The sequence below is a fragment of the Apostichopus japonicus genome, chromosome 23 (genome assembly GCF_037975245.1).
Source record: "Apostichopus japonicus isolate 1M-3 chromosome 23, ASM3797524v1, whole genome shotgun sequence".
Classification (NCBI taxonomy): Eukaryota; Metazoa; Echinodermata; class Holothuroidea; order Aspidochirotida; family Stichopodidae; genus Apostichopus; species Apostichopus japonicus.
In genome coordinates, this window is record NC_092583.1 from 5,025,788 (window position 1) to 5,050,425 (window position 24,638).

At 35.3% G+C, this 24,638-nt stretch overlaps 2 protein-coding genes across 4 annotated transcripts in view; both read right to left on the reverse strand.

The window, feature by feature from the left end:
* LOC139964689 (1-phosphatidylinositol 3-phosphate 5-kinase-like) overlaps positions 1 to 24,638 on the reverse strand; it is a 147,586-nt gene that overhangs the window by 67,363 nt on the left and 55,585 nt on the right. The gene's annotated exons all lie outside the window — the stretch shown is intronic.
* On the reverse strand, positions 10,008 to 17,046 carry LOC139964710 (melanopsin-B-like). The gene has a single exon (XM_071966568.1). The coding sequence runs from the start codon at positions 13,707 to 13,709 to the stop codon at positions 12,666 to 12,668; it is 1,044 nt and encodes a 347-aa protein (XP_071822669.1). The 5' UTR covers positions 13,710 to 17,046; the 3' UTR covers positions 10,008 to 12,665.

The window sequence follows — 24,638 nt, forward strand, 5'->3', positions numbered from 1 at the left end:
GCATCGTTATTGGCTCCTATAGGGATCTCACCATGCAATCCAAAGTTGGATCACACATCGAGTATGGCTCAGTATGCAGGTGTGAACATTTGCCATTTGTTCCTACAAGCATCTGACCTCAAATGACCTCTGCACCCCCTACACAACAGGGTTAATATATGGGTCCACAAATATAGGCAAGTATGGTGCCTGCGGACCCTCACATTCTCACATTTCGTCAGCTCCTAACCTGTCAACCTCAGACCAAGGCAACATACTGCAGTACCCTCCCTTCTCACAGCAGGTCCGGATTTTCGGCATTTCACAGGCATCCAATTCACGAGAGGTAAAAGACACACACAGACAGCAGACAAACACTCTCACCCATATGACAAATGCACACAAAGGCCCACACAAAGGCCCTCAAGGTTAGGGTTCAGAGCAACGATATTACTCATCGGTCCAGAAAAAATAAAGCGCGTTCTTTCATATTCTGAGGTCAGAATCATGAGAAAGGTCCAGAAATAGTGTTCTCTGGAGAGTAGGGGTGGCCTACTTTTCAGGAATTTGATTGGACTGCACCTATTGATTTTCTGAATATTCGTCCTACTTCCTAGGAAATAAAAACACGGCTGCAGCACAGCCAGAACAGGGAAATTCATTGTTTTAAACGATGAGTCATGTAGCTCGCGAAGCGGACGTGTATAGCCGCTGGTATGGCGTGAGCACTGACACATTCAATGTAAATATCGACACCTGTTGTGATGGCGCGGGTTACGACTTCGATACCCAACGGTCAAGGATAAACTTTTTCATTTTTTCGCAGCTCATTTGAAGAAAATACGAATTACTGTGCTTCTTTGTCCTTATGAAAAACCAACTCAGATGATGGGAGTTAAATATAAAAAACTATATATATTTTTTTTACCAACCCAAATCTCAGATGGGGGGGCACTCGGGGGGCACTAGGTTTTCCAGGGGGGCACGTGCCCCCCCTGGCCCCCCTTAACAAGGAAGTAAAAACCCATATACAGCACAAAACAAGTATAACAAATACATATTATAACGTGTATATACAAAATAAAGAGAAACAAAATGGCGAAAGCCAACCTGCTACCCCTGCAACAAACAACAAGTAGAAACCTTTGTACAAAAGTCGCTCTCGCAAAACAGCCGCCAAATCCCTCCAACATACCAGAAAAGGATACTTTTAATCAGGCTAGAAAGAACATCTAGAATATCCAGTATCAGATGGAAGGAAAAACTTCCAAAACTTCCTCTACCCTAAGGACGAAATCCGAAGGAAATATCCTGATCAAAAAAAAATGCGTGTAGGCACTTAAAATGGTAGAACGAGAAGGCGGGGCATTGGCCAGGGAGCTGGTCATGAGAGGGCCAACAGTGTTAGAGGGTTACCATGGACATTCTAGGCATGGTAGAAATGGTGCTAAAGTTGTGAGGAGACAGGTAAGCAAAGTAAATACAATCATTTTGAACAAGCAAAAAGCTCTCAAGAGGATTCACCATGTGAGATATGAAGATGTTATACTCGAAAAACATTCCTTTTGGGGGGGGGGGAGGGGGAGAGAGACTGCTATTTGGAATACAGACTAGTGTGGGTAATGATTAGTTATGAGTGATATTATCTGTTTGGGTACATGTTAGTTGTTATCTATAAACTATATACAACAAAATAGTATTTGCAACTTTTAATCCTGTCAAAATATTCAAATTATTTCAAATTTACAAAGCCTTTATAACCTTTGACATGACATAGGCAAGGATACATAAATACGGTATAAATATAAATAAGATGAGTGCATCAATAAGTTCTGTTCAAGACCTAATTTTACAACTACCTCATGAGATTGTTACACTTATGAAGAAGACCATATTTAAAATAAAGAAAAAGGCAAAACCTCTCAAGAGTTTTCAAAACTTTAGACAAGGAGATGTCAATCTCATGGGAAGGTTAAATAAAAAAAATACAGACTTATTGAGGATATAATGATGAGCCACTTTTAATATCAATGTGGGTTATTTGTGTTTAGGTATTACTAGGTATTAAAATTTCTACGCCTCCTGTCAAAATGAACATTATAGAGATTTTATTACAAATTCACCAAGCCTTTATAACTTTTGCCACAACAATAGAGAGTTCTTTTGCTACAGGGATACATTAATAACATGTTAGCATCATTAACTTCTGTTGAGGTCTCAGATCATTAAAACTACCAGGCAGGTCACTAGAGCAAAGCAATGATAGATGGAGAAGAAAATACAATAACTATGAAATAAAACTCTCAAGAGAGTTTACCATGTCAAAAAAGTAGGTAATATTACTCAGAAATGTTATTTTGAAGATAAAAAGTGGTCTCTTGAGAAAAGGATAATTTATGAGCAACATCATTTCTAGTTGCTATATTATGATATCAAACTTTGGTGTTAATGTTTTAGTGGTCCTTTTAGTGTGTTCCATGTTACTGAGAGATTTCTCTTCATTTATTCACTAGATGTTTCACTTGTAAAAGTGTAAATTTTTATATGATGATTAGAGAACCATTTGCATGGTTAATGGATAAATTTAATAGATGTAGGTAAGCATCATTAACTTCTGCTAATTTAAACTTATTACAGCTTTCTAAATCCTAATATCATTAAACTAACGAGGCAGCTCGCTAGAGTCAACATGCACATCAAGAAGAGGATTATGAGTATAAAATTGGAAGAAAACCCTATGAAAAACTTCTAAGCTTCTTGAAATCATACATGCTGTATATGAAAATGAAAGGATGAAAGTGTCTGAGATTAATGGATCATGCTCTTGGCAAGAGTATTATAGCTATATGATATATAGATCATATATGATATATCTGTTATGATATATCATGTTATAATGTATCTTATCTGTTATTATATATCCTATCTATTATGATATATGCTATTATATCTGATATATTCTATCTGTTATTAAATATCCTATCTGTTAAGTACATAAACTGTAATGTATTTTCCATCCTATCTGTTATCTGTTATGATATATCCAATCTTTTATGATGTATCCTATTATTTCTGATATATGATATATTCTATGTTATGATATATTCAATCTTTTATGATGTATCCTATTATATCTGATATATGATATATTCTATGTTATGATATATCCAATCATTTATGATGTATCCCATTATTCTGATATATGATATATTCTATGTTATGATATATCTTATCTTTTATGATGTATCCTATTATTTCTATAGAATAATAATTTTAGAATTCTATATTATGATATATCCTATCTTTTATGATGTATCCTATTATTTCTGATATATGATATATTCTATGTTATGATATATCCAATCACTTATGATGTATCCTATTATTTCTGATATATGATATATTCTATGTTATGATATATCCAATCATTTTTGATGTATCCTATTATTCTGATATATGATATATTCTATGTTATGATATATCCAATCATTTATGATGTATCCTATTATTCTGATATATGATATATTCTATGTTATGATATATCCTATCTTTTATGATGTATCCTATTATTTCTGATATATGATATATTCTATGTTATGATATATCCTATCTTTTATGATGTATCCTATTATTTCTGATATATGATAAATTCTATGTAATGATATATCCTATCTTTTATGATGTATCCTATTATTTCTGATATATGATATATTCTATCTGTTATTATATATCCTATCTGTTATTATATATCCTATATTTTATGATGTATCCTATTATTTCTGATATATGATAAATTCTATGTTATGATATATCCTATCTTTTATGATGTATCCTATTATTTCTGATATATGATATATTCTATCTGTTATTATATATCCTATCTGTTATTATATATCCTATATTTTATGATGTATCCTATTATTTCTGATATATGATATATTCTATGTTATTATATATTCTATCTGTTATTATGTATCCTATCTTTTATGATATATGCTATTATATCTGATATATTCTATCTGTTATTATATATCTGTTAAGTACATATACTGTCATGTATGTTTCTGTCTGTCCTGTCTGTTATCATATATTTTGTTATGGTATATCCTATTATAGATGATATATCCAATCAGTAATGGTATATCCTATCTGTTATGGTATGTATACATCTATGTGTTATATCCTATCTGTTATGATATATCCTATCTGCTGTGTATATCCTATCATTGATGTTAAATTCTAATATATCCTATTTGTTACTATATATATGTTATCATATGTTAGTCATCCTATCTGTTATCGTATCTTCTATCTGTTATGTTATATCCTATTATATCTCATATATCCAATCAGTAATGATATATCCTATCTGTTATTACATATCATATCTGCTGTGTATATCCTATCATTGATGTTAAATTCTAATACATCCTATTTGTTACTATATATATGTTATCATATGTTAGTCATCCTATCTGTTATCGAATCTTCTATCTGTTATGTTATATCCTATTATATCTCATATATCCAATCAGTAATGATATATCCTATCTGTTATGATATATCATATCTGCTGTGTATATCCTATCATTGATGTTACATCCTAATACATCCTATTTGTTACTATATGTTATCATATGTTACATCCTATCTGTTATGATATCTTCTATCTGTTATCATATATATATCCTATCATATAAGCTATATATATATCCTAGCTATATATGACATAAAGTATATTTACATATATATAGGGGCTAAGGAGAGTTTATGGCAGCATGATCACTTGACCTCCTGTCTGGTATTTGCGATATGCCAGGAACTCTTAGCAAATTAGGTTAATTAAGCAGGAAACTGTGTCATAATAATGATCATTAATGTCAAATGAAAATATTCACACATTCATATTACAGATCTATTTATGAAGAGGGTGCACTTAACCGTGGATGGCTACCATCCATACTCATCAAATATAGCTACATATCTATGAGTGGCAAATCTCCATCAACAGCTTCCTTAATTCAAAGAACAAGTTCATTAAATATCACCATTCACTAAATTTGCTGAGGCTTTGTACTTTTTCCAGTTTGAGTTTGTTTCAATTTTTTCAGCTGAATTTTCACTTAAAGAGCTACAATTTATGAAATTATGAAAACTATATATATTGACATGACATGGATAATTTAAAAGGTGGCAGGGTAAGAATATTAATGTCCCAAAGGTGCATCATGGACAACATATATAGTAAAATCCAAACAGCTTTCTAAATCAACTAAAAAAACACTAATTTTCTTGAGTTTTAGTGGATTAGAAACAAATTCCCACTAAATGTTATAAACCCTGTTTCTCCTATGCCTGTGCATGTGTTTATAAACATTAAACCAATTCATCTACATAGGCTGATCCTCTGGATGATTGGGACTGTGATATAAATGAAGTGGAATTTAATAAGTAGATTGATGACAATTTTCCCAATTGATATCGCTCCTTAACTAGGTCAAACAAACTTCTAAAATTTTTTAACTAACTTGTCTGAGTTCTGATTTCAAGGAAGTTTTGGTAGCATTACAAATTATTTCACTAAATGATGTCTACATTAAACTTCATAAACTACTGTAGAGTCAGGACTCCAGGGAATGCAAAGCCATGGCATAAAATAGCAAATTGGACACCACACCTAATGCATCAAGCATTTTTCATCCACAGCTAAACACAATGGGCTGCAACTGGGTTTTTTTCTTTATAGCTAAGTGCATGGTGTAAGTTGTGGAAAAGATTCAGTTTACTGTAACAACTGTGATTAGGTATAAATCATATCAGGCTGTCATATGATTGGAACTCTTTGACCCAAAATTACCTTTGACCTCAGAATAAAGTACAGTTTTTATGACTTACCATCCGCTGCTACAAAATTGTAAGAGAAGACTTTTTTTTACATTGCTGTTTGACCTCTTTTGACCTTTGACTGGAAAGACGTCCACACTTTTTGCGATCCATCATCTGATGATCAGTATGACCCCAAGTTTGATCAAAGCAAACCTAAACTCTAGAAGTAGACTTTTGACATGATTTTTGCTTTTTTGACCATTCCAAATTATCTTTCACCTTAGAATAAAGTACATCTTATTTGACCTATCATACGCTGACCACTATGGCAGGTTTGATGAAAATCAAACATAAACCATAGTAGAAACTTGCATGAGCTTGATGAACAAGCTTCTACAACCCCCTCCCCTTTCTCCCTCCCCCTACCCTCCCCTATTATATGTTATAACTTTACTTTAATAGTTCTACTAAAATGCAATGACTGACTACCAGGCAATAATGTTTCAGGCATTCTTCATGGACATATATACAGACGGAAAGACGAACAGACAGACAGACAAATTACAATGACAAACTCTCAAAACACATAACATGGAACAACTCTTTTGACGATTTTCTGCATTTCATGGTGAAAACCAGAAAGAGAGATAGTATGTCCAGAAACCAGTACGCTGCATGGCAGGACTTATTAATTATTACCCACGCAACAACGAAAAAAATTAGACGAACAAATAAGGATGGATTTAGGTGAATTAAATTCAACTTTTGAAAGCTAAAATTACAGGTTTACCCTTTACCCTGATTTTACTTATGACTGAAATTGACCATTGGTGGAAGCATCAAACTGAGCTTAACGACATATTCTCTGACATAAATTCTTGGGTAAATAGTAATAACGCAGCGGACTTGATAGAATACTACTCCATTTAACCGGTAACTTGAGAGCAGAGGCAAGACAACCACTTACCAACTCCTAGCAACGACGGATATTTGGAGAAAGCCGTCATGATATTGAGCTGACACTTAAATACTTCTCACTTTTGGTCAACGGATTGGAAAAAAGTCAATATTAATAACATTTTACTATCTCCATGCAGAGAGAGATGCTTCGTTCATATATATTGTAAAACAAGGAATAAAGGTCTTTAATACAGAGAAGTGCAATACACTCACGTAACATTTAATCTCCTTTATAGTCACTAAAAGACATTAAAGTTGTCAGGATATCAACTGGTTTGATGTTGCATCATATACAAGTCAGTAGAAAAAAAATAGAGTATTAATGTCAGCACAGAACTACAACTGCAAAAATATGTTTTCTTTTATTTATTAATTCTTATTACTTATCTTCAACCCCCAAAATTTGAATAAAATATTAAGTGAAAACTAAACCATTTGGACCGTAGGCAGCTCTACATCACAAAACACATATATTGGACATGTAGTAATCAGGCAACTGATGTGACTCAGAAATATATATTGTCTTTGATTTTGTGTGAAAAGTTTTCAATAAACTGGATCTCTATCCCCTAAGTATTGGTGATAGAACCCCTAATCATACATCACCCTAAGACAACAATGCAAATTTATGCAAACTAAGCAACCTGTACCGAAAATTGTCTGCTTTATATTCCAAGGTGAAACTCTTGCATCCTGAATCATCCCTGGACAATCAAGGGACTTTTAGGTAACGTCATTAAGACCTCCTGGGCCTCAAGATTATAACTATAAAGCAGAGGTTGGCTGTCAGGTGACGAGTGTATTCTCTTACTAACGTTCTAAGCTTTATTAGACGTTGAAAAGTATCAGAAGAGACACCGGACCTCTGACGAGACTGACGGACAATTCAATCTCGATGTTCTTTAACTTCAATCATCCTGAGTCTACATACTTTCCTTTGATAAATTCACATCCTAGTCCCTCATTTGCTTGGCCATAAATCAGGCTGGAAAATAAACGGTATCTTACTTAACACTTCGGATAATAAATCGTTAATGATGGAAGGTTTGGATTTTTACCTCGGCGTTTACTTCCCCAAATACATCCCAGGGCTGACTTGAAAATTCACTTTCACGCGCATTGTTTACGTGCAACAAGTGATTACTTAATTTTATTGTGTAAATATCTAGTCGGTCACATATTGTTTGGCTTATCTCATTGACAAAAAATGCAGTCACATTATTACAGGAATCAGTTAAAAAGGCATTCTATCCACAAGTAAAAGAATTGTGGGCAATATTAGACCTGTTGCTTGCTTAATGCTGCATTTAGATGTTGGTATTTTTAAGTTTTCAAACGGGGGGGGGGGGCTGGATTTGTGTCCGGTATTGCATCCCAAAATGCTATGCAGGCTTGTTAAGTTGCTATGTAAGTGCACAGATGTACAGTATAGTAGCTTTTGTACACAGAAACAAACCATAGTATTTTATTAGAGACAAAATTCATCGCCTTCAAACCCGCTACAAAAAATATGAATAATAAATTATTCCCTGAATATAGAGAAATGTTTATATCAAGAATCCTGATTAGTTGACTCGATAAAAGGTGAAAAGTTGATTCTCTTTTCCAAATAAGGCAAATTCCTCGTATCATTTCTAGCTAAAAATGAGTTGAAGGTTACCACTAATGGGCATCAATTATATCTTGGCAAAAGTAGTTCACATTTCAGAGATGTATATGATAAAGGTAGGTGGTGATGGGGAATTTTTATTATGAATATTGACTTTGACAATATTTCTTCATTTATAACCTCCTGGCATAATAAAGCCAGTGGCGGCGGAACCGGGGGGGCTTGGGGGGCTCAGCCCCCCCAATGAAAAAGTTGAGGGGGCAAATGCATGATTAGCCCCCCCAATATTTACCAAGGCTCCGAAACGTGCATCTGCCCATTTTTCAATGCATACTTGTCGATCTGTCCGATGCACACGTATACTATATAGGTGTAATAATTTTAGTAAATGCTGGGGGGACCCTCGGCCCGTCCCCTGGCTATAGACCACATTGTCACCCCAACCGCGTCTTCACGCCCCGTGAAAAGTGGAAGCAGTGAGTACCGGTAAGCGCAACACAACTTCGTCTTAGGACAATGACTTGCCTCATTTCAGCCAGTTCTCCAACATCCCCTTACTCAGTGGCGGAGCGTCCATACAGTCAGGGGGCAGATGCCCCCCCCCCACCTGACGGACTCAAATGGACTGCTGGCGCACTTTTCAGCTTTTCAATACTTTTTACTTATTCCGATTATTGACTATTTTATTGCGCTCTCATCTACCAATTGACATTTGTCATATTCTGTTGGTGTAATTTTCCGACAAAATGGCGACTACACCTATCTATTCTCCGTTTATCTACAAATTAGCAAGGCCCGGAAAGGGTCATTTCCTGCAATCTATAAAGTATCTTTACTCAAAAATTTTCTGTACGCTCCGCGCCAGCCTGTTGTGGCGCTCCGCTTAGATAGTGTCGAAAGCGCACTACAGACCATTCTTGCCCCCCCCCCGACCAATACCCCTAGCTCCGCCACTGCTCTTACTACACTCAAAAACGTCTTTGCGAGTACACTACGAGTAACAGCTACTCTCTTAAAACACCATCGAATATACAAATTACAATGTTTTTACAGACTTTCTCGTTCAATCTGAGAAATTGCAGGCTTGAGACCCATATTTTAGGGCTGGGTATTCGCAGCATAAAACACTCGGGAAGTGCCGTTTCCGGCCATCTGGGGGTTTGAAAAAACCCAAAATTTTCTTGTACGCTCCGCGCCAACCGATGGTGGCGCTCCGCTTAGATAGTCTCCACACATTAGCCCCCCCAATAATTTTTCCGTTCCACCGCGCCTGAATAAAGCATTAATATTACCATGTGACTTTTGCCACTAAAATCCACTAAAAGCTGGCCTCAAGCTACAGAACCAAATGAAATCTAAAACAATCATCATAACTATGTCTATTATAGAGACTGTCAAAATTGATGTCCAGTGTTACATCCATCCATCCATATGAAAATAAAACATAAACTGTTAGCAAGCTGCTTATCCACTAAAGAGCCTGTCGTAAGAGAATGTGTAAAAGCATGGAGGTAAAACAGACCTCCATGGTAAAGGTAAGTGACTCTGACGTTTCAATCCTAGCAGGATCTTCTTCAGGGACTGAATGATTCAGCTTATGAAGAAGATCCTGTTAGGATTGAAACGTCAGGTTTCCTTTACTTTTACACATTCTATCAATAAGATTAACAACGTGCAAACTTATTCACTCACCTAAAGTGGCAAGAGGAGAGATTTGATTATATTCTTAATATATTGAGTCTGTTGTATATATATCCTAAGGGTGATATTATTATTATTATTATTATTGTGACGGTACTCACTGTTCAAAAGTAACATTTTATGCTTAATGAAAATGCATGATGCTTGGAAAGTAGGTTGTCTTTAACCTAAAGGAAGGGGAGATGGAAGGGGGAAGAGGGGGGGATCAAGAATTATTACTTCCTTTGGAAACCTTTTAGTAGCTAGGTGTTAAAGGAACTATCATTTTGATACCATACCGTAGCGCTTGTCTAAGGTATAAAAATTAAAGCAATGAGTGTTTTAATCGGTTGAGGTACAGCAGTGAAGGAATGATGAATCACCTTCAGAGGAAGAAATTACTGAATACTTCTATACAATTCAGAGAAAACAAAAAGGAAAAAACTTCTGATTTAACAATTTTTAATAATGATGTGATTTTTTGTCGTTGTGTGATACAGTATTTCTCTGTAAAGGAAAAACATAAAAATTAATCAATAATGTAAGTTATTTACAAAATTTAGATAAATAATAATGTAGCAGCCAGTCACTTTTCCTAATTAAACTATTAACATAACACAAAGTCAGACATTTATTAATTAAATTACAAGACAATGTGAAATTAAGAAATCATTCCATTGAAACCCTATCATATAACATATTATTTGTACCTCACAATTAAACAATTGAAACTCTATTACATGAGACAAGTAATCATTTCGGTCAGAAACCTTCACCAAACTATGTTCGTAATTTAGTTTATTCCTCCACCCCTCCTCCCTTCCTCCCTTATAGCTGTTATATAAAGTTTCTTAGCTTCAAATTTGTAACACCCATTTGGGTCATTAAAGGGAGATGGAATGATCTCACATAGTTTCTTTGTGTTAATAGCTGTTTGCAAGTTCCAATGTTAGCTACATACAGTACTAATGAAATACAGCTATATATACAGTAGTTGTGCACAGCCAATACCCAAAATAGCTCTATATTCTTATTGTAGTTGCAGCCAATAACCAAACTAACTAATACTTATTGTCTTTGTAGCCAGTACCCAAACTAGCTATATACTTGTAGTTGCAGCTAATACCCAAACTAACTAATACTTATTGTAGTTGCAGCTAATATCCAAAGTAGCTACATACTTATTGTAGTTGAAGCCAATATCCAAAGTAGCTATATACTTATTGTAGCTGCAGCCAATACCCAAACTAGCTATATACTTATTGTAGTAGCAGCCAATACCCAAACCAGCTGTATACTTATTGTAGTTGCAGCCAATACCCAAACTATATGTTATGTGAAGTGTGTATAATGTTACTGGCTGCAACACTGATCTATTATTTACAGTCCATCTCTGGCTGTTACTGCTCTATAGAGTGTCATGCCGACATTAATGAACAATCTTGTAACAGTGGAGTTTGCTTCATTAGTTGTATAACTTATGCAAAAATAGCTGATCTATGATACAACATACTTGAAGTGTGCACTTATTGGTTGTTCTGCCGTTGCTACGCAATTAATAGCCTATCACAGTATAACATGAACTGTCACAGATAATTGCAAAACTGAAGAAGAAACTGGCCAAAATTAAAGAAAGTACAGCACAAACAGATACAGATACAGATAAATAATGCCAGGGCTTACTAGGTCTATATCACGGATAGAAAGTGTCACCTACATGTTTTTCAAGGTTCACAAGCTCGAGCATATTATTCTACAGAAATTACTCTCAATAACTTCCAAACAAGAACTGACTAAGTTGTGGAATAGAACAAAATCACTAAATGACACTCTATCTTAAAGACATCCTATCTTATTCTTTAGGGTTACTAGCTTTGATAAACATTTTATGTTTTTCTAGTATCCAGTATATACCATTACTGCACTGTTTTTGTATGTCTATGTATATGCGAAATATATTAACTGAACTGAACTTCTATATTTTACCCTATTCTTATAAATAAACTTCCACTGTATTGTGTGATATTTATATTAATCTTTCAAAATCTTTAAACTTGGTGACTTATTAAGCCTGATGGACAAACATACATAATCCAGAATTTAACCGTGACAATTTTTCAAAACTTACTCTATAATGAATTTAACCAAATCACGACATACAATAAACAGCAGGGCAAATTTGTAGCGGTCATCCAATCATCGAACTTTCTGTTCAGACATACAAAAGCAGCTTTGGAAGTTGTTGTTTACATCAAATTCATATTGCATTATAACCCAAAACAGGTAAATGATCAATTGCAATGATCATCCAACACCACCAATACTTTGTAGATAAAACAACAATAGTGGTAGGCCTATGCACCACCTGAATAAAGATGGTGTTCTATTCACAAAACCTACACATCTCTCCTACAGTGTCCATATTGATCATCCTTTGATAAAAGTGAAACCTGGTTTTTCTGAAGACAACAATGCAGGGGAAAAAAGTTGCCTGAAGTTCCTGAACAGATTTCTCAAAATAAGGTAGAGGCTTTTTTATATGGTCAACTTGAAAATTATAGTTCTCCTTGATATTAATCATGATCTCACATGAAAATAGCTCTTAAAAGATTCACTTGCAAGATAAGACGTTCCGGAAAGCTTCTCTGAATATAGGATTCATTCCTGCATAGATAATAGGATTACAGACCGAATGAGCAACAGCAAATAACGAAGCTACTCTAGAAGCCAAAGGGCCTTTCAAACTACTGTAGCTTAGTAAATGGTTCAGAGTAAATGGCAGCCAACAGATCGTAAACGCCACGCAGGCAATCACCATCATCCGGGTCACGGCTAGCTCCTCCTTTGAGAGATACTGCTCTCTCCGTTTCGAGATCCTGTTTCTCCCGCCGTCGGAACCCTGGTGGCTGTATTCCTTCGTGTCCTGTACCCGTTTACGAGACTTGTGTATTCTTATAAAGATGAGAATGTAAGCAGAGGGTATAATGACCACGCAGGATAAGACACCCAGGAGGAGAAGTAACGTCATGTACCACCACGAGAGACTATCGTCTTCCTTTATGTGACAACCGTTAAGAGCATAAAAATACTCGATGGTACCAAATCCCAGCAGTGGTAGAAAGGTCAGAGAGGTTGTACTAGTCCAGACCCAAACCAGTATTAGAATGGTACCTGTCTGTGTACAGAACTTCAGGTACACATGCTTAGGTTTTGTGATTAGTACGTATCTAGTGAATGAAATGCAATACAGGGTGCCCAGAGAGACCCCACAAAATATGATGTTGAGATAGAAAGCTGTCCGACACCAGAACAAACTCACGTGGGGAACGGCGTTGGGTAGATTCCTTCGTAACATTGTCGGTATGACCATAATGCACACACCGAGATCGGCTAGAGCCATGTTAACTAACAGTGCATTTGGCCAGATGCGTAGTTTCTTTGTTTTACATATTGCCGTAATGACTAAGACGTTACCGATCGTTCCTGAGACCATCATCACGACCAGTGCAATTTCAAATGATATCAATAACGGTGGTGAGAAGTTATCAGTCATAGATGTATTCTTGTGATCAGAAATGACTTCAGTCGACATCTGCTGCTGCTGAGTTGTCAACTTCAGCCATTCCGGCACAAACTTTGTAGCATTCTCAGCCATTTTGACAGCAACTGTTCCAGACTTGAACAATAAAATAAAATAAAATAAATATCCTGATGTGCGATATTAGGTGGTTTCCATGGACAAATAGAACAAATATTCAAATAAACTCCTCTACAAAAACTTTACCTACATCTGTTTCAATCTTTATCTCCTGATCTTCATACTATTTGAAGAAAAAGCCAAGTTTGACATCTCACTGTTCATTGAACCATGATGGAATTGGCATTCACATACAGTACCTATGATAAATAGATCTGTCCTAGAAATCCATGCAGTTCTTACTTTCCACACAATGGCATCCAAAAAAGGCTCTTGCTGATAAACAATTAAGGCTGAAATTATTCCTGAAACTGTCACACTTAGAATGATGAATTTCAGATTTAATCACATACGGTACTTCAGTTCTTCGGCCTGATCCGAACCGGACGTATAATTAAACTATGATCCTCAATTGACATCATATAAGTGTCACTTGCAGGAGAAAGTCATAGCCACTGTGTCTCGGTCTTAATTAGCATTGAAACTGTAGACTACCACTATAAACAGTCCTATAGTGTACACATGTGGGAATTTAGAACATGACAAAATGAAATGACTGAATCTCTCACTATAGTATCACATATGGATGAGAGCATAAACTATATTACTTGCTTCTTCTTGTGTGTTTATACTTTGCAAGAGTTTGGTAGATCACGCAAACAAGCGCACATTGCTGCGTTGCCATGGACACTGCAGAATGGGTCCATATGAACAGATTATAATATCCTGACGATTCATTTTTGCATTTTATGTCCTATTAAATTGGTCACCCACTAATCAAAGATGCATGTATAGTTTGTTTGACCCCTGATCAAATCCTCTTTCTTTGTGATGGACTTGATCAAGCAGTAAATGTCCTCAGCGAATGAGTAAGAAATCATGTCACGTCAACAAGGAAAGTAGGAAAGGTCAAGATATCCACCATTAACAGATAAATCTCACGGACGTACACACTGCCCTAATGACCATCAGTGTATCCTAAACAGGTCATTTCAGGAATTCCATATATTTTCGTAACTTTTTTGTGGAAAGTCGTTGAACTTTCCTCTAAGCATAGTATTTTATTAGTGACAGTCAATTGTTTATCTTTGATTGGAATGAAGAATGATTCTTTATTTTGACTGGTATATATCATCTGCCATCGATTGCAGGAAATCAAATCCAAAAGCCAATGAAAACCGGGTATATTACGGTACCTGTTTTTACAAAAAGTTTTTTTTTTATTCAACAACAACAAAAACTTTTTGATGATGAAAGGCAAATAAGGACGATTGTCAGAAAACCAAGAATTCACTCCAGCGAAAATTCTTTTCTCCAGAAAATATGTTCAATTTTCCATGAACGCTTCTGTCACTATTCTCAGAGCTCTGTTTAATAGTACATGGTTGCTAACATATAGCATCTCCACTGAAAGATAACACAGCAAAGTTAATTGTATCACATAGTATTATCTCCACCAGCACAGTATATCAAATTCTCACAAAGTTTAACTGCGAATATAAAGTAATAATCTTGGAGTCAGACACTCTTATAGACTAGCTATATTCCCTCTCAGTTCCTTAGATACTTCTCTCTGTATCAAATGGATCTATAACTTTCCTTCACTAGGCTGCATGGATGATCGGGAATGTTAACTTTATGAGAATCCTGCATGAGTAGGCACCATAAATGGTGCTTGACAAGCTTATTTACTGTCCAATATATATATCAACATAATGAAGAACATTTGTGGCTCTAATAATTACATAATTTCCTGGAAATTTTCTAACATTTGGATCACATTAAACAGCATTAAGTTTTTACAGTTTTAACCAGCTTCATTAGCCAAACCAGACTGAAAATGATTTGAAAATTGGTGTGTGCTGGATGTTACTCGGTGATAGAGCTACAAATCATCTTCTTCTGACAAGACTGATCTAGTATTTGTTGTGGTTTAATAAAAAGAGCATCAGCACGAGAGGAAATTTATAGTTTATGAAATACCTCCGATGCAATCCTGACTGGCTGTAGACAAACTGTTATTATCCAAAGAACATTATCACAACAAATGATACCATCAAATGATCCTCAAATAGTACAGAAATTTATCACCAAAGATTACATATTTTGATATTAAATTCTGTTCTCGTTTTAGGGTTTCTTCCAGATCCACGTACAGATTAACGAAAGTCGAGTTTTATTTCATGTTGGAAGCGAAAAATTTACATGACGAGGAGGAAATCAATTTTGCTCTTGAGATTAATTGGTTTGTTCTTGCAAGGATATATAGTATCCAGATAAATGGCTGTTACACAATGTAAAGACCATGTCACCATCTAAACCAGCATCTCAATCCTTATAACTCCTCTCACAGAGGAGGAGGAGGAGATGAGAAGACACAAAGAGCGCCCTTCACATCCAATACTATCAATGACTTGTAGAGTCTGCTTTACATTAACATTTACCATTTCTTGAAGCTTTTTAAGATTGTTCACTATAAAGACAGATCTGAGAGTTAAACGGATATTTGCAGTCCAGACGTCTCCATCTGTATAAAGCAAAACATTTAAATTGTCTTACAAAGTCAATGACATCCTCACAATCCACATACAAAGGTGCATGACCAATTAATTGAAGAAAAAAAAACTGTAGTATTTAAAGAAGAGCTTTTCCAAGTTTAGACGAATTTCTCCTGTCGTCGAAATTTTCTTAAACTTAAAAAACTAAATCACTTTGAAGGATAAAATTTGTCAGAAAAAAGATTTAATCGTGATTACAGCCTCCCGTGGCCAGACATATATCGCTGCTCACACACAGCCAGAGAAAGATTAAATGAAACCATTCTGAAGGGTCTGAACCTCTCCAGTATCCGTCTCTCAACTAGACAGGCTTCGTCATCATCGGAATTCAATTGATTAGGTCTAATTGAAAGACAAAGACACTGTGTAAACCTAACCTCCATGATAGACAAACAGCAAGATCAATGTACTTCACATTATGTTACAGTTCATTATTTGCAGATCGACCGGAATTGGTCTTAAATTTTATGGGAAGATATTATACTATCTCATGTAATCAGATAATAAATTAGGCTAAAGTTCAAGGAATAAGGAAGTACTGAAAGTAAACAATACTGTGACTATAAACAATTAAGTTTCATCCCGAATTCACTGGGTCGTAAGCCAAAGAACTTTTTGTACTTCCTTATTGCAGAAGATACTAACAATTAAACAAAAACTTCATGATGTAGAATGTTATTGATAATAGCTGTGACAAAGCTCAATGAAAAATAGTATTTAAACAAAAATTCTGCTTCTATAAGCAAAGTTCAATTCCAAATTCACCTCAGGGTTAAAAGTCAAAGAACTTTTCTGATACTTCCAAGAAAAATAAGCAAAAGTGCATTACAAACAATTCAATAGGATTTTATAATTATTACTATATTTTAAAGAGGACAACAAACTCAAAGTAAAAGATACTGCTAAGATAAGAACAAAAACGGTTTAGTTAACCTGGTCAAGAGTTAATGAACTTTTCGTACTTCCACAGAAAACAAGCATGAGTGGGTTGCAACCATTTAAATGAGACTTTCGCAATGGTAACGCATGGTGAATATGGAGAGGAAAATGAAATGCTTGTTAAAAACAAGCAAACTGACACTATTTGCCAATCAAAAGGGAAATTTTAATTAATTGCTCCTTTCTGAAGCATTCTGCTTCAGCCTTATAATATTAGCATATTTAGCTATTCAACCCTCACACCATCTAAGTCTGGGGTGGGCAAATTACGGCCCGCAGGCCACATGCGGCACGCCAGTGATTTTTTTTGCGACCTGTGAGATATCTCAAGAAAAAGAAAAAAATCAATCTATTTTACATCATCACAAAAAACGAGCTAGCTGCTTAGAATTTATCGGCAGTAATAATGCTGTCAGGTAGGCCTATTATCCCCATTAATTATCAACTGTACTGTATTGACATTATGTTTTTGTAACTTCAGATTAAGTACACACACCTATTGCTTGAAAGTCCTCGCAATCAAAGGTCTGAAATCAACAGCAGGTCGTAGGTTAGGTGCGGCCCAGTCAAGTTTTCACTCCTGATATCTGGCCCATTCATTCAAAAAGGTTGCCCACCCTTGATCTAAGAGATCAATGTTTACGACAATATCTGGCTGACTTTAAATTACTGAACGGATATTCAGTGGCAGACAATTATGTAACACTTACATTGAAAAGAAAAAATGTTCATCTCTGTTAGTTTGAAAACCCTGTCTCAATATCTTGTCCCTTACTCAAGATATGGATGATTGAATGGTACATATTTTGGCAGGCTTAACCCTGGATTCTGGGATGGAACCCAGTTGACGTACTGTGCTGTCATGACAGCAAATTTTCTTCAAAAACGTCCTTTTCTATTAATATAATCTTGTTGATTTATCCTTGAAACCTGATACATTTGGAAATGTTTGCTCAGCTGTCAAGATTCTCTGACATAGTTAGAATTTCATCAAAATGAAACTGGTTTGTAGAAATATTCTTCTTTGTGAATAAGTGAGTAAATATATTATTATTATAAAGCAAATAAATCTTCAGCTGAACTAGCCATGAAGACATCTGTTCACTCAGTTGTTGCCAGATACATTAATTAAGTACCACAAAATTTGATAAGTTCAAAGCTTTGCCAGACAATATTCTATAAGAATGTGGTTTGAACCTATAGATGTAGAAAATAAATTTCCAGAACTGATTAAGCGATAAATTTCAGCTCTTGGAATGTCCCTTTTGAACATTCAAGCCAATCCTAAAACATTTTGTGTCATGCAAATACAATGTAATTTAAATAGTTTCATGATGTTATAAACCTTCCACGCTTTATTATGTGCCTGATTTCATCATCATTCCTTTTGCAATTTATGAATATTCATGAAGTAAATGAACAAATCATGTTTCTAGGTATCTTAAAAAAAACTATCAGATGGTGACAAAGTCAATGCCTTTATGTAATATCTGCAATGTAAGAGGATCGTGTACTTGAAGCCTGTAACATCATTTCTGATAATAGATCTTTGTTGAAATGTGAATGAGACATGATTTAGAGGAGACAATAATTTACTGACATTGTGACGTCTGCATAAAGGTTTTAGTCTAGCTGATCGTGTGCTCAGCTCACGACTGTCATCTCCATTCCCTAAGCTGTACTTGTTACTGAAGTATTAAAGTGTTACAAGTCACACATCTAGATGCAATAAAATATAGCCATGAATCCCATGATATCATCTGGATCAATTTATCTTGACAAGGTGTGAAAACAGGTGAAAGTTAACCTGGTATAAATTTTCTTCATCAGTGAAGAATGCGAAAAATATATGACCGATCTCGGGCCTTGGGAATATGTTAAATATTTGAGTCTGCTAGACTCGAAGCCTGAACCTGTAGTAAGTGTATTTGGAATGGCAAATGTATTCAGCAAGATCATTCGGAAGTATGATATTTCTTCTTGTATAACCTGACATCTTCTCCTTAACCCCTACTCATCCATCCATGCATATTCCTGATATTAACAATAAATTATTCAAAATGAACGTTATTTCTGCTCATAGGTCCCTCAAGGTACAGTATATTTTTGTTACTTTCTAAAGTCACCATAATTACAGACTGTCCCAATGACTCCACAATAATGAGGTAAAAAATATGGATAAAACCCCAACTGCCCTCCCCAATGCATTATTTTTTACTATCTTGATCCATGACAATTCATTCAGAATTCATACAAAGTGATTACATAATTTATGTTTCAAGGCATGAAGTATATATGCATGGTACATTACTTCATCCATTCAATAGTGAGTGAAATCAACTTCTAAGGAAGTATGAATCTCTCTACTTAGTGATATTGGAACATATTCATCTAGAAAAAAAAGAAAAAAAATCAGAATTGGATTCAAGATTCAAGAAATAGAAGGATATGGGATGATTAGTTAATGACAACACTATAATACATTATACATATCTACTACTGATTGTGTATGCTGAATCAAATTTACTCTACATTTTAATTTGAATAAGCAATCTTGATGTAGGTTTCCAATCAAAATGGTGCTCATGCACATCAAACATCTGAAGCGGGGTAGACCATTGGGTCGGTCAATGCGAGAGTATACAGTAAGTGTGCTATAAAGTTTAATACCAGGTGCTCTAGACACAGTAGCAAGGGCGTAGGAACCGGGGGGTGAAAAATATCATTCTGCCCCCCCGCTTCGCAAGTCAGAAAATCCCTTTTTCATTTCCAAATGTGAAAAAAAAATCTCATTTGGAGCACCAAATTGCATCTAAGGCCAGGTGAAAATGCAAAATTATTTACAAAATGGAGTGGGTGTTGAAGTGTGCTATATTGCACCAAATTGCATCTGAGGCCACCTGGAAATGTAAAAAAAATCCACCCCCTCCCCTTAAACCCCTCCCCGAGGCCGGCCATCAGTCTTCAGTCCCCACTCAAAAGTACCTTCCTACGCCACTGCACAGTAGAGTGAGTGTGTACATTTGTTGTGAGGAGATATGTAAGTGAGGAAGTTTTATAAATATTCTTCATTTGAATAAGCAATCTTGATGTAGATTTTCAATCAAAATGGTGTTCATGCACATCAAACATCTAAAGAGGGGTAGACCATTGGGTCGGTCAATGCGAGGGTATACTGTGCTATAAAGTTTAATACCAGGTGCTCTAGTAACGGTAAAGAGAATGTGCATTTGTTGTGAGGAGATATGTAAGTTAGGAAGTTTTATAAATATTCTACTTTTTAATTTGTCAGAAAGATTTAATCGTGATTACAGCCTCCGTGGCCAGACATATCGCTGCTCAAACAGGCAGAGATGATTAAATGAAACCATTCTAATTTTAATTTCAAAATGGTGCTCACGCATATCAAACATGATCTTAATCCATCACAGCTAAACTGTAGTAAAGAGATCCTTGTAACAATACCTGTCATTGACATATCCTACTCTCAAAATGATATTGCCTTGCACTTTTTTAATTAACCTGTTAACTTGTTAATTTGTCTGTTTAAGCTTCCTATTGAAAGTAATATAGATGTGGATCCTCCAAAGTACTTGTTTATCTCGTCTAAACAATATTAATTGCTAATTAGTGAAGAGTTTCATCTCATTAGTGTTCTAATATACTTAATGGCCTATCTGAGATTTTAACTGCAGTTGAGGACGTTATCAGAAATAACGAAAGCAATATTCTCTCAAACCTATTGAATTTATTTCTAATTAATGAAAGATGTGGAAAGATGAGAACATCAAAGAAACACAATGTAATTTGTGATTCTAGACCGCTGAGTGGAGTATTTTGGGATATGACATGCATGTTTGATGTAAAACTGTTACTTAAATGACTCTCTCATCAAGACAAGCTGACAAACTTTTAGGACAAAAAAATGTGGAATTTTATCACAAGTACAATAACATTAAAATATGTTTTATCATCATTAATAATTTGCATACTGCTCAGTTTTGCTAAATTGAAAGTACTGGTATGCCTACATATTATTTTGTCATAGTATTAGGAATAGGTGAGAGGTGGAAAATTTTACTTTGCAAATTATGAGACAAGTATTTTGTAGGAGAATTTGATACAAAATGAACCAAGTCTGCCACAATTCAGTTATTCTGCAGAAAAGCGAGAAGTTGTTCTAATCTGCTTATAATTTTTTTTTTTTTTTGATTTATCTGTATAAATATATATAATTCAGGTTCCAACTTTGAAGCAGGATACCTCTGCTCTCACAACCTCCTTCCCTTCCTGACTGCAGTTTACCATTTTCCCTCCTGGCTTCCTACTTCCTCACCCCATCCCCACCCCATCCCACCAATTTTCTTCAACTGCTGCTATAAAGTGTTTCAGGTGTGATATTCTGTTCTGACTCCTTCAAAGTAAAATTATACAGCAAATGTTTTCCTATGTGCAATCTTCTTTGGTTTGACCAAGAAGAATTTATACAAATGGAAATATCCGTGGAACCATCTTTCAAGTAGAGCTGGTAAAAGTCAAGCAATATAAATGAGTCTAACCATCCTATGCATGCATCAATAAACCAGAGCTGAGAGATCGGTGACCAGAACCAATTAACTTCACTCCATTGAGCACAAAAAGGCAGATAATCACTTATTCTATACACATGACTGATTTAATTGTAAGAAGTTGCGCAAAGAAAGGACAAACTGGCAATATTAACATTTAGTTTAATGGGAGTTAGAACTGTAGCACATAATTTATCTACATTTGTGTCAAGTTCACAATGATTTCCTGAACAAGAATACAATATATACTGGTGTCAGTAACTACAACTGTATGGCAAAATTACCTTCTTCCTCCTAACTGACCCTCCCCTCCTCCCAACTGACCCTCTCCTCCTCCCAACCGACCCTCCCCTCCTCCCAACTGACCCTCCCCTCCTCCTCCCAACTGACCCTCCCCTCCTCCTCCCAAAAATCACAGATAAATTACATTCATGCATTGTCCGTGTCCTGCTTTTCTTCCCATGCAGATAAAACCATTTTTAATTCTTCAAAAAAACATTTAAATATTCATCTCCATTGATGACTGCCAATATAAAGGTCATTTATCTGAATATTATTAAACTGTTCATAAAGTTGATCCAAAAGCATTCTCTTCTCTGTTCGATAAGAGGTCAAACCCCTTCAAATCTATTAACTCGTACATGACAACAACCACACTTTGCATATATATTAAACATACACGAGCTAGACATATAATGCCATTGACCAATTAGCAGTTCTAAGCTAGTACAAGCAGGCATATTTATTTCAGAGAAAAGTCCTTTCCGTTGATGTTACATTTCTGGTTATGTTCAAGTCTCATTTGTTTACTGACAGATGCATTATAACAATCTCTTGAGAGCCTTAAAGTATTAGTAGAATGGAACCGCTTCACAAGGTTTTGAGGCTAGAAGCCATTTATTATACCTTCAGTAAATTTACATACATAAGGTGTTAATCTAAACAACGTGATTACCAGAGATCCCCGGTGCTTATGTATCTCGAGTGATAGATCATTTATTCCTGACAACAGCCAATCCCTGTTCGCTGGAATAATAGCAATTAGAACAATTAGGGAAAGAGAAACTTAAATCAACAATGTCCACCACCATGGACCAATACTTCAATAGGCCATTATAGCTCTAGATTGACTCAAAGAGGAATAGGGATTTATAAGGCAGTACTTAGTGTACTACAGAGAGAGAGGTCAGCTGAAGAAGAACATCTTAGCTTCATATTTCAGTGTTTTGGTGAAGGTTTTTGAGACATTACGCATTCACCCCAAGTACAGTATTAAGGCTGGTTTACATCAATCTTAAAGTCTTTGTTGCCAGTAGAGAGATACGTTAGACTGATGTTACTTGTCTAAATATGTCAAAATTATAAATACTGGAAGGGTCAGTACCATATATAATCATTATTTTGGAAGTTTTCCATCCTATAATTATAGGTTTCACTTAAACTTTAAGGTCTACAATTAATAAATTGGAAACTTTTCTGCAACCAACTGGGAAGTCATTCATGTAATCATTAGAGCCTTAAGATTTTGTCACTCAAAATCTTTCCAAATTGGTATTAATAACATATAGAAAATCAAACCAGAAATAACTTAAAAACCCTTTGGTTGTTTCTGTATTTATTTTTCCTTCTTCTTTGTAAATATAATCAAACTAATGGCTATAAGATTTTAGTCATTGAAATAGCATCAGAAAATTTATAATAGCCAACTCACAAACCGGCAAAATATAGAATAAAGCAAAAAGAAGCATCACTTGATGGTCCAAAGTCATAGTAAGACAAATAGCTTTGCTTAGCCTCACTAGAATGATGTTTGTAATAAACTTTTCCGACGGTTATAAAATATCGCAGAATGAAATATTCCAAGCCAACTTATTGATGTCCTCTGACGGGTTTGACCTTTAGAGAAGCTCAAAGAAAGCGATATATTGACAAACATATTGCAAATATTAAATTTTGAATGCGCTTTACCAAACCCCACAAAGGTTTGGCTAAATTATTTGAAAGAAATATTAATTTACTTTCATAGAGGAAGATAACAGAGTCCAGTCAGTGAATGCAATATCGATGCTATTAGCCGTAACGGAAGGGTCATAAAAAGTTGCAGCGGCGAGACATAAAACAGAGGTAATTTGCAAACTCCCTCTTAACGAGATACTTGACATGCGGGCTCCTCTCCGTAGATACAATCCACAAATACCGTTGTCATGAAACATAATTTACCAAATTTTCACACTCAGAAGTTATTTGTCTCTCAAGCTGTCGATTTTGAACTGACCGCTACATACGGGATCTGGTTCTGCATTGCATATAAACAAAGTGTGAACAGCTTTATATCAAGGTGACAATTAACGTTTGTACAAATTTAGCCAAAACAAGACAGTTTGACAACAGAGCACACATGATTACTAATTTGATTTCAAACTTCATTATTAAAGAAAATTTTTAAGTGACCAATATACAATCGTTTGATTTCTAGAGCATTATTTGACCCTAACATTAAGAAAGTGAGACACAGAGCACAGAGCACACTAGGATATGTTCAATACTATTTGCCCTTGAAAAACATAACTAGAGCACCAAAAGGTGCAGTATATACTTGCTCACACCAGATTTAATCATTTGGACAAGTGTGTCTCAAGGAATGAACCTATTTGACCCCTAAATTTAGATGCCAACAGTTTTCATAACTCGCCCAACTATTTTTTTTTACGGCTCTGACAGAGGGCGCTCTCTTATAGGTCCTAATTTGTCAATGGTGTTCACAGAGTTCTGAATCAAAGTAACACGATCGTGTGACAAAGACTCACATGAAGAAAAAAAAA

Bases quoted from the DNA above. Each gene is read 5' to 3' on its own strand.
- LOC139964710 (XM_071966568.1), bottom strand. From the start codon at position 13,709: ATGGCTGAGAATGCTACAAAGTTTGTGCCGGAATGGCTGAAGTTGACA.